Source organism: Delphinus delphis, chromosome 7, assembly GCF_949987515.2.
Source record: "Delphinus delphis chromosome 7, mDelDel1.2, whole genome shotgun sequence".
Lineage (NCBI taxonomy): Eukaryota > Metazoa > Chordata > Mammalia > Artiodactyla > Delphinidae > Delphinus > Delphinus delphis.
Window position 1 is genome coordinate 9,602,543 of NC_082689.1, and position 12,104 is coordinate 9,614,646.

The 12,104-nt window shown below is 37.1% G+C and overlaps 1 protein-coding gene across 15 annotated transcripts in view; it reads left to right on the forward strand.

Annotated features, from left to right (window-relative positions):
- Nucleotides 1–12,104, forward strand: part of TRIP12 (thyroid hormone receptor interactor 12) — a 147,233-nt gene that overhangs the window by 90,341 nt on the left and 44,788 nt on the right. For all 15 annotated transcript variants that reach the window (XM_060015962.1, XM_060015961.1, XM_060015964.1 and 12 more), the window contains 5 exons: nucleotides 6,600–6,748; nucleotides 9,791–9,826; nucleotides 9,908–10,003; nucleotides 10,796–10,888; nucleotides 11,084–11,245. In XM_060015962.1, coding sequence (XP_059871945.1) covers nucleotides 6,600–6,748; nucleotides 9,791–9,826; nucleotides 9,908–10,003; nucleotides 10,796–10,888; nucleotides 11,084–11,245 — 536 coding nt within the window. The remainder of the gene's footprint in view (nucleotides 1–6,599; nucleotides 6,749–9,790; nucleotides 9,827–9,907; nucleotides 10,004–10,795; nucleotides 10,889–11,083; nucleotides 11,246–12,104) is intronic.

Here is a 12,104-nt window from a genome sequence, read left to right on the forward strand (position 1 = left end):
AGCATTTCATATCTAATGATCAGTCTTCATTTATTAGAAGTAAAAGAAGTAATTTAGTTGAAATATATAAAGAATATCTCTCCCTTCTATTTGGTTACCCAGGAGAATAGTTGGTATAGGAAAAATATTTCCTACCCTTTATTTACCAGTTTTGCATCCTTCAAAGTGCTGTTGTTTTTGTTTTAAGTATCATTGTCAATTGGGTTGAGATGTGTTTTAGCCATTTCATTGATTTTCACTGATGATGAAATTGTCTAGTCGTCATCTGATATTTCTGATGCGATCTCAGTAGTTTTTGATGCCCTCTTTGCTTTCTGATGAGCCAAGTTGAACACCCCCCACCTGAAATCAGGCATTGCCTCAGAGAGCCCTGGTTTTCTTTATAGGAAATGATATTTAGATTCCACAGTCTGGGCTGTTGGCGTATTTGCTACTGGGTTGATAATTGTTGTTAGACACTTTTAATGGACAAAAGTAGGAAATAATTGTATTTAATCTTTTAAGATTAAAAATCATGAGTTCATACTGATACTGCCAATTCACATTCAGGACTGCAGGGGTTTTATTTATCTTGTATCTTTCCCTCGTGCCAAAAGTTTCAGTTCCCAGTGATAACATAGTCATTTATTTGCTTTATCCTACAGTACAAAATTCCAACCTAACACCAAAAATAGTATTATTGAGAAAATTTTAATTTTGTAACAGTTCTTTTTTTGTTCTTGGGATATATCTCACTTTGTGGTCATTTTTGTGTGTTTTAGAGTCACTTGAAATAATTCTTTACAGTCATGCCACCAGGCTGGTTTAGCACATTTGCTTTATTTTGCTTTTAATTTTTAGGGATTGACTTTAAAATGTAGTCTTGCTTTTATAATTTGTTATATTTACATGGTTCCTGAAGTCAAATCTACAAATTTTTAAAAGTCTTATCTTTTGCTATCCCTTTAGCCTGTTTCCTCCTCCCACACAAATAACCTTTGTAAGTTTGTGGCCTGTCCTTTTGTTATTTATTTAAGAAAACAGAAACAAATCCGTATTATCTACTTCACACACACTGACTTTCTTAGATAAGAGTATAAATTTTACATACTTTGCCTTGCTTTTAACAGTATGTTTTGGTGTTCACTTATCATGGCTGCTGTGCACGTCACGCACATGCTCAGAGAGAGAGAGAGAAAGAGAGATTTCCCCATTCTTTTTGTAAAGCTGCCACAGTGCTGCAGTGTGTGGATGTACGGGTTATTTTGCCAGTCTCCTGTTGGACATTTGGGTTAGTTCCAGTCTTGGTTGTGTTGCAGTGAAATACAGCTTTCCTGTTTTTACCTGTGTTACCTTCAGGATAGATTTCTAGAAGGGAGATTGCTGTGTAAAGGGTAAATGTGTACAACATTTTGGCAGATGTTGTAAATCAGCCTCTTTTGGAGATTATAATGTGTATCCTTGGCTTATTATATATAGCCTACCATGTAGTAATACGTTATCATATCCCAAACAGTGCAACCACCTTACAGCAATTTAACTCTTTTTCTCCTGCCATCCTTTATGCTGTTATTTAGTTTTACTTACACATGTGCTATAAACACAAAAAGACAATTGTTGTTTTAGAACATCCATATTCTTTTATTTTTGCCCACATATATACCATTTCCAGTGTTCTTAATTCTTTCCTAAAGTCCCTTTCTTCTATCAGGATTGTTTCCCTTCAGCCTAAAGAACTTTTTTTATGCAGTGAGTGACTGCTAGTAATGATTTCTCTCTGCTTTTGTTGGAGAAATCCTTGATTTGCCTTAATTTTTTTTTAACATCTTTATTGGAGTGTAATTGCTTTACAGTGTTGCGTTAGTTTCTGCTGTATAACAGAGAGAATCAGCTATATGTATACATATATCCCCATATCCCCTCCCTCTTGCGTCTCCCTCCCACCCTCCCTATCCCACCCCTCTAGGTGGTCACAAAGCACCGAGCTGTTGTCCCTGTGAGCTTATGTCCCTGTGCTATGCGGCTGCTTCCCACTAGCTAGCTATTTTACATTTGGTAGTGTGTATATGTCAATGCCACTCTCACTTCCTCCCAAGTCCGTTCTCTATGTCTGCATCTTGTTCCTGTTCTGCCCCTAGGTTCTTCAGAACCATTTTTTTTTAAAGGTTCCATATATATGTGTTATGCCTTAATTTTTAAAAGGTAATTTCCCCAGGTATAAAATCTCATATTAGTACTTTGTAGTGCTCTTCTGGTTTCCATAGTTGCTGTTTAAAAGTCTTACTGTTACCCTTCCAAGGCAGTTCTTTTCTCCCAGCTTCTTTTAAGATCTGCTTTTTCAAACCATTATTAATTTTTAATAATTTGACTATATTAGGCCTGTGTGACATTTTCTTCCATTTTTAATTTGCTCAGGTTCCACCGAGCCTTTGAATCTCTGAGTCGATAACTTTCATCAGCTTTGGAAGATTGTTGGCCGTTATGTCTTCATATATTGTTTCACTTATCTCATCATCTCTTCAGATATTCTCCTTCCTTTTCTTCTGGGAGTATCAAGATTGTACACGTTCAGACTTTGGACTTGATCTACCATGTCTCTCTAGCTCTGTTTTTGTTTTTCCCAGGTTTTTCTTTCCCCCCCCAGTTTGAAAACTTTCTGTTGACCGTATTTTAAATTCACTAATTCTTTTTTCTGCTGTCTTCTTCAGTATTTGGTTAAACTCATCAATGAATTTTAAATTTCAGATACTCTGTTTTCCAGTTCTAGACAGTTCTTTGATTTTTAAAAATAGATTAAAATTCTCTGTTGAAATTCTTTTTTTCCTTTAAATTTATTTATTTATTTATATTTTTATTTATTTATTTATGGCTGCGTTGGGTCTTCGTTGCTGCGCGAGGGCTTTCTCTAGTTGCTGTGAGCAGGGGCTACTCCTTGTTGCAGTGCACAGGCTTCTCATTGAGGTGGTTTCTCTTGTTGCAGAGCACAGGCTCTAGGTGTGCGGGCTCAGTAGTTGTGGCACGTGGGCTCAGTAGTTGTGGCTTGCGTTCTCTAGAACACAGGCTCAGCAGTTGTGGCTCACGGGCCTAGCTGCTCTGCGGCATGTGGGATCTTCCTGGACCGGGGATTGAACCTGTGTCCCCTGCATTGGTAGGTAGATTCTTAACCACTGCACCGCCAGGGAAGTCCCACTGTTGAAATTCTTTACATTCTTACCCATTTTGTCCATCCATGCTTATATTTTCAATTTATTAATCATAGTTATAGAATACTTACTTTATAATTTCTAGGGGTGTTAGTCTGCTTCTATTGTCTTTTGTCCCCTTTTGATTGTTAGTCACATATTCCTCTGCCTCTTCATATGTCTGATAATTGATTATGTGAACGGAAGAGACCCCAAGTGATGTTTTCCAGCAGTGAGTGTTTTCTCTTTTTCTGTGTTAAAGGGTCAGAAGCTGATCACTTTGCTCTAGTCAGGGCTTTAGCTTGTTTCGACTGAGTTATTTTTTTATGACTCATTTCACCTCTAGCTCATCCGTGTTTCTCTGTTGTGACCCTACCAGGGTTTTTTTGTGTGTTTGTTTTTGTTTGTTTTGAATTTGGCTGCACTGTGCGGCTTGTGGGATCTTAGTTCCCCAACCAGGGATTGAACCCAGGCCCTTGGCAGAGGAAGCTCAGAGTCCTAACCACTGGACCACCAGGGAACAGTTTCCCAGGGTTTTTTTTTTGATTGAGAACCTTGCAAGTTCCACTTTCTATTCTTTATGCAGTTTCACAGTGTGGCAGATGTCTGAAGGCAGGGCACTGGCTGTGTATGGGTCAGGCCTCCTTCCTCTGTGGGGACTTTGTCCTCTGAGCACCCTGAGACTGCAGGAGTTTTCACTGTGTCTTACCAAAACTTGACTCAACCCCCAGCCCTCTTCACAGCCTCGGAACTCAGCAAATGTCCAGTGGGGTCGATTCAATTGAACACATCAGCCTCCTGTGATTCCCTGAAAGGCTGTGGTTCTCTTTCTCTCTGTATCAGCAGTTGGCAAACTACTGCCCAAGGGCCAAATCGGCCTCCTCTTTGTTTTGATATAGCCTGTGAACTAAAAGTGATGTTTACTTTTTAAATGGCTGAAAAAGTTTAAAAATTGTTTTGTGACTTGAAAATTAAATGAAATTCAAATTTCAGTGTCTGAAAATGAAGCTTGATTGGAATATAGCCATGCTCGGATCATGTATGGGCTATGTGTGCTTTCGTGCCACAGTGCCAGGGTCGAGTAGCGGCAGCAGTGACCTTGTGGTCTGCAGAACCCAAAATATTTACTCTCTGGCTCTTTGTAGAAGATGTTTGCCTACCAACCCCTGATGTATGATAGTGGTTTTCAGAGTGTGGCCTGTAAATTCCAAGCTAGTTCCTGAGATCCTTACATTGAATTCATAAGGCCAAGAGATAATAACTACTAAGGTCTTTCCTTTTCTACTTTGTTCATGTTTGAACTAAAAGTGCAAAAGCTGTTGTGGGTGTAAAAACTGCTGGTGCCTTAATTAGAGTCAAGGCAGTGGCACCAGACTACTGGCAGGTATTTTATTTTTCAGTGTCACATGGTCCTAGTAAAAAACTCCATGTTTACATAAGGATGCGCTTCCAAAACACAGTCATTAATTTTGTCTTTACTAACACATCCATGTCTTTTAAATAGTCTTTGTGGCAGAGTAGGCCCGTTTTTCCACACGCTTAGTCTCTCGTAAGCTAGTGTCTCGGCTTGGAAGAGGGAGCAGGGGTGAGCGCACAGCTCTCTCGTTCAGCCTCACGCTCAGGCCGTTTGCAAGGACAGCAGCAAAACAGTGCTACTCGCCACTGTATCTTGTTGCTGTTGTTTTGGAAAATTGTGATCTTTTTCACAAGTTTTTGTTTAATATGTAACGCATTAACCAAGTATTTCAAAATGTTTCTCTTTTAGTTCCAGACACATTTTATAAATAACAGTAGATCTAAACCACACACACGGGGTCTCGGTAATTTTCAGGAGTATAAAATTACCCTTAAAACCAAAACTGACTGATCTGTATGAGGTGGTTTCTCTTCACATGTCAGAGGAAAATAATGGCAGTGACTTTTTGTTGTCATTTGGCCTAAGGTCCTTTTAGGGACATCCCAGAAGTCCAGTGGTATTCATGGTGATTTGTTTGAGCATGCTGAAATGATCCATGTGCTTAGACCTGCCAGCCTCGGTGTTGATAGAGCATCCAACGACTTGCGTCAGTTTTTCCTATTTTTGGTGGTTGTTATTAGGGTATACTGTTTGAACTATTTCATTCTTTAAAAACAAATCTAGAAGCAGCTGAAGATTCTTTTATTTTCATAGTTACTTTCCCTTCATTTTGTTCTTCCTTCCACATTATTTCAACCCAAAAATGTTAAGCCTGCCCTAACTGGAACTGATAGTATTTAGTTTGTAAACTTTAAAGATGCTGTCCTTTGAACTTGAATGTCTTGCAGTGTATTTTTGGACAGACTCTTAATTATGGTAAAGTGAGTTAGGCAGTGATAGTTATGCAGTTCATTAGCCACAGTCTTAAATAATAGAGAAAACAGACCTTGTCAGGATTATTGTGTATCCCTTTGAAAGGTTTATGCCCTCCCAGAAGATCATTGATGCTTCATAGGGAAAAAACTTTTTGATGTTCATATGAATTCCACATTCATTGACAGTTTCCAAACATATATCATTTCTAAGCATTTCAGTACTTAATGGAAAAAATCCAAACAATACAAACAATAAACTGAAAAGGTCTCAGAAGGGAAAGGACTTGAAAGTAATCTCAGGTATAAGTTTATACGCATTAATGGAGTTGATCATGGTTACAAGGAGGGTGTCCAGGAAAATTTGAAACACATTTGTAGACTTTATTTTTGAGTGTCTTACTCGGTTTATTGATAACTTATTTATTGTGGTAGTTGAGCCTTAGCATTTTTCAAATGTTTGGACGATGGAATTGACCCTTAAAAGTAGAAGTACTCTAAAGCACTATGATAGCAGCATCTGCACATGAAATGAGAGGAGGTGAAAAGGCCAGTCTTTTGCTGTTTTTAGAAAATATTTCATTCTTTTCATTCCCTTTTGTTAGATGCATTGGTCTGTTTGTCTATCTCCTTGCCCTTTTCACTGTTACTTGGATTCCATTTATTCTGATGGAGGTATTTAGAGGTATATAACATTTCCTTTGATGCCTGGGCATCATTGTTTGCCAGGTTTTTATTATTGCAGAAGGCTTTCTGCTCACTAGATATACATATTTTTGAAAGCATGTATGTTAAAGGTAGCAGTTCGTATTAGTCTTATGGATATTAATTTTTGTTTCAGCTGTTAAATACCAATCAACTTCTCTCATTTAAAAAGATAAAACTTAAAAGAGAAAAATATAAATAACTGTGACATTACTTTAAATTACCTGGATTTACTCTGCCATAGTTATGTCTTGGGTAATCAGCAGCCTGTCTTAACACTGGATAGACCTAGCCTTTAATTGGGATCCAAAGAAGAAAAGCAGCCAGCATGTGAAGTCACACTTAACACCTAGTAATAATATTAAGTGTTTAAAAATAATGATTTTTTCTTTTTTCCATGTGAAGGTTCTAAGGCCCAGCAGCTTCTGCAAGGACTACAAGCAAGCGATGAAAGCCAGCAACTCCAGGCAGTTATTGAGATGTGTCAGTTATTGGTCATGGGAAATGAGGAGACACTGGGAGGGTTTCCTGTCAAGAGTGTAGTTCCAGCTTTGGTAAGAGAGTCTCCCCCTCGTTTTATCCCAGTCGTCCTCTGAATGCTGCCCATATTTTTTTTTTTTACTAAAAAACATTATTGTCATTAAGAATTTTAAAATAGGATAGAACTAAGAGATAGTAGAGTGTGGCTTAGTGCTTTTATTTCATGCTTTATAGAGATTGTGTGTGACTGTTAATGATGAATGAGTAAAATTTCTAAACTATTTCTTTTTTTTTATAAATTTATTTTTTATTTTTATTTTATTTTTGGCTGTGTTGGGTCTTCGTTGCTGTGCACAGGCTTTCTGTAGTTTCGGCGAGCGGGGGCTGCTCTTCGTTGCAGTGCACGGGCTTCTCCTTGCGGTGGCTTCTGTTGCAGAGCACGGGCTCTAGGCGCGCAGGCTTCAGTAGTTGTGGCACGTGGGCTCAGTAGTTGTGGCACACGGGCTCAGTTGCTCCACAGCATGTGGGGTCTTCCCGGACCAGGGCTCGAACCTGTGTCCCCTGCATTGGCAGGCGAGTTCTAACCACAGTGCCACCAGGGAAGCCCTAAACCATTTCTTGATGAATAGTTATGCTATCTTTGATACTTCAATGACTACGTGGTTTTAAATTTTAAGTTGTTAGCCCCATCAGGTGATACCTTGATGTACTATGCCAAAACTTATATGCTTTTTTCTTTTAAACTGGTGATTCACAGGACAGTAACAAGCAGCTCACTTGTGGGTTCTCTTTGTGGGCCATCAAGGTTTCATGCTTGATAGCAGTGTGCATGGCAGAGCAGTCAAGCCAGAACACCACATGGATCCTCCAGCTAAAAAAAAAGGTTTTATGTTGAGCAAAAACAAAAGAAACAAAACAGTACTCAACAGTAGAAAAACAATTTTTTAAATCTTAATGATTTTTCAACACAGTTGTGAGTTGATATTTAGAATTTATTAATATCTTAATCGCTTAAGCTTTTTAATGTGAAAACAACAGGAAGAGAAATTGCCGTTACTAAATGTAGGCCCTTGAGCATAATACATCTTTCAGATAGTGGCTTGGTAATTTTCTCAGTGCTAGATTAAAGAAATAGGGTATAAGTTAAGATTAAAATTAAGTCTGAATGAAATAGTAACAAAAGACTAACATAAGCATGAATATACATTCATAGTGTATTTTACTTTGGAAGCTAAATGTCATTCAAGTCTTTGTTTACACATCTAGTAAAGTTGACAAAAATGAAACTGTGATTGGAGTATCAGATTGTCTCATTTGATCACATTACGGAGAGAACTGAGTGAAGACCAGTCAAATACAAGATGACATAGTCTTTATTCGGCCTGTTCTTATTTGTTGGATGGCTCTGCTCTGGCAGGAAGTGATAAAGGATAGAGCAGTCTCTTTACCTTCTGCCATGCAGACCTCCTGGTAACAAAAGCTAGCTCTCAAGTCTTGCCAGTTCCACTCTACAGGTTCGCATATTAATTTTTTAATGTTTCATGAAAGCAGTATTAGCCTTTGTACTCTGACATTTACCTATGTTTATATTCATGCTCAAATTATTGATTTCTTCAATAGCTGGCTTTTATGACCTGAATTAAACTTCCTTGTTTGTTTTTGTTCATTTAAAAATAAATAGTAACAAAGGACTAGGTTTACCATGTACTTATCTCTGTTAAACTGCAGTTTTTATTGGTTAAATAAAGAAGTTGTTAAATCTAGGCAGAAACATTAGCATAATCCAATTTTCTTAATTTGCTGGTGGTATTGATTAGATTTAAGTACTTGGCAGACCTGCACAAGTCAGCTCATGCTGTTAATAATGAATTGTCCAGATTTATCTTTCATCACAGTTGAATATTATAAATATATATCCATCAATCACCATACACCTGTGTGACCATAAACAGTCATTTTTGGTGAAGAATCTGTTTACAGCAGTTCTTCCCAAATGTGGTATTACAAGGTTCATGCCACCTTAAAGAATTGGAGAACTTATTACTTTTTCTGTTAGCATAACAACCACTTTAATTTAGAGTAGGTGTTTTATAAGTGACTGTTTTGTAGGTGATTTGAGACAGAGTGTGCACGCTTGTGCATGTGTGTGTGTGTGTTTATGTTGTGTGTTTAACAAAAACAGTTATCAGGATCTCTGGTGTATAGATATATTTTACCAAGCATAATTCAGAGCTGAGAAGACATTCATATTAAATGAATATTGCATTAGGATATCTGATGTCTGACGTACATTTAATTGAAAGGTACTTTACAGCTTAAATTCAATGCATTTAAAATTTCCATTGAACTAGAAGACAGTGAATGATTGTCTCTTTCCCCAGGTAGGAAATTTCTTTGGTAGCTTTGGCTGCTTCAGGAAGATGGAGTGTATATCTGTAGTAGTTTTGCATCCCCTCCTTTGAAAAACATGGTTAAAATCTGCTTAAGGTGTTTCCCACAAGAAAAACTAAAATAAAATCAGATGTTTAGACTAACTCACGCGTCTGTAAAATAATTATATTACTTTGAGTTTTAATTAGCGCATAATTCATTTTTGATGTGATCAATATCTTGTTTAAATCCTATACTACTGTGTACTTTACAGCTGAGTTAAATGGTGCTTCGCTCAACTTTTAGAGAAGCTAATTTACAAGAGTTTAAGCTATGATATTGAATCTGTACTGATAGTTGTTAATTTAACAAATGTCAGTGCATTGCTGGTCTGTTTACTTATGTATAGAACTTACTGACACCTGTTAAGCCCTCAGTGACACGTTAATGAGCTTCTGAATGGCGGAATAGAGGCACCAGGAGGGTTGGTTGTAAGCAGCAGGCAGGCTTTGCTTTTGACCTGGATCATTGATGATGATTATTCCAAGTCAGTGCTTCAGTGTATGTGTCATGCCCTCCTAAGCATAATCATTTCTTGTGTATGCATGCTAGGTTTTAACTTGATATTATTTTTGTATGGTAAAATTCTTGGATCATATAGTTCTATTTCAGTTGAAGTAGAAGAAATACTTCTAGGACTTCTAAGAATATAGCTTCTAATACTTTGTTATAATCTTTTTAAACAGATAACATTACTGCAGATGGAGCATAATTTTGATATTGTAAGTATGTACTGTGTTTTTAAAAACCACTCCAAATTTAAATTTTGAGTTTTTATTGAGTAAAAATGACTTCTTTTCTAGATGAACCATGCTTGCCGAGCCTTAACATACATGATGGAAGCACTTCCTCGATCATCCGCTGTTGTAGTAGATGCAATTCCTGTCTTTTTAGAAAAGGTAATCCTACTTTTGCCCAACTTGTTCGAAAGCAGGCATGGGGAATCAAGTTGAGAACTCTTGACTGTTGAATTCTAAAGTAGTATATCAAATTGTGAGGCCACATTAAAAGACATTTTTTAGCATCCATTATCTAACTAAAGTATATTTTTTAACCAAGGTTCCAGAAAAATGTTTTACGTCTAGCAGAGCGGCAGTTTAAAGTTGATGCTAATAAAGCATTTGTAAAATCAACCCAGTATTATAATTTTTTAATAATAGCAATTACTGCCTTAGTATAAAATCTTTCAGAGAACTTAAAGCAGTTGATTAAAAATAATCTCATTATTTCTAGAAAACATCCCAGTGAGGTTGATAGCTATTTATACCCTCATTTTACAGCTGAGAAGGCTGAGACAAAGTGCCTTGCTCAGGGTCATAGCACAGTAAAATTTGCATTATCTGATAACTTTGGAATGTGGTATAAAGTTTAAAACTTGATTTTTAAAATTTGTTGTATAAACCAACCCGTTTATTTTAAATATGAAGATTTAAAGTTATATAATTGAATTTAGTTTATTCTCTATGTGAAACATATTTTTCAATATCTTTAAAGTAGTTGGAAGGAAAAGAAAAGTATTGCCAGTATGTTTGGCTTAAGCGCATACATCACTGGTTTCTTATTGTGGGTTTCAGGTTAGAGGCAGTATAGATTGATGGAAATTAGAGAAAGTGTTGTTTATTCATGCAAAGATGAGCATCGAGTAAAAAACTTGAATGATAACCTTAAGTTTCCTTTGTATATGTTCCCAGCTGCAAGTTATTCAGTGTATTGATGTGGCAGAGCAGGCCTTGACGGCCTTGGAGATGTTATCACGTAGACACAGTAAAGCCATTCTACAGGCGGTAAGTGTTGTTACCGAAGGACTATATTTCATTTAATGTTGGATTTTAGATCCACGTTTGTATTAGTTCCTAGATTGCAGTCTCTATAAGGTACACATGCTGTTTCCAAGTGATGTGCTAGACTTTTAGTAGGCTTTTTTTAAAAATTGCTGATAAAAGGGTATTTCTTGGCTTTAACAGTTTCCTATATTTTAGGGTGGTTTGGCAGACTGCTTGCTGTATCTAGAGTTCTTCAGCATAAATGCCCAACGGAATGCACTAGCAATTGCAGCCAATTGCTGCCAGAGTATCACACCAGATGAATTTCATTTTGTGGCAGATTCCCTCCCGTTGCTAACCCAAAGGCTAACCCACCAGGTAAAACATAAGCCTATTTTATGTATCATAAAAATTTTTATTACATTTTTTAAATGCTAATTTCAACTAGGACCTTAAATCTTCCAACTAGATATGTAACTTGGAAATGTTCTGATCTGTGTTTTTTCCTGTTACCTAGTCATGTACTCTATATTAGGTTATTTTATGAAATTTCAGTGGATTTACCCAAATGAACAGTACTTCTTCGTTTATGATATCTTCAACTATTTTGACTTTAGGGGTAAATTTATTATTTCAGCAAACACTGAGTGTTTCCTATGTAATATGATCAGAATTTCCTTTTAGAAAGATCACCGTTTCCTGAAACGTATTGGGTTAGGCAGGCAAGACTAGGAGGGTATGGGTTAAGATCAGAAGAGAGATGAGACTATGTATGCGCCAGATAGAAATGAAATAAGAAATGCAGACTGCAGCTGTCTGGGGTTGGAGAAGAACAGGAGCAATTAGCAGCTGGAATCAGTGGGCCTGGTGTTGCAGTATGAGAAGCAGAGCTTATAGAGCCCCTGGCGGAGGACAGTTCGTGAGTTAAGCTTCGAGATTTTAGAGAAATTGTATTTTCTTGTAATGTTTCAAAGTGTTGTTATTGCTAAAGAGCTTTTTAGAGATCCGACTTTTAAGTCACCTTTACAAAGTGTGCTTAAAATCTTCTTGGGGAAAATTAGGTACATAAAATATACAGGCATACCTCGGAGATACCGTGGGTTCAGTTCTGACCACTGCAGTAAAGCGAAATATCACAATAAAGCAAGTCACAAGAAGTTTTTGGTTTCCCAGTGCGTATGAAAGTTCTTTTTACACTATAATGTAGGCGCCCCAATCCCCAGGCGACAGACCGGTA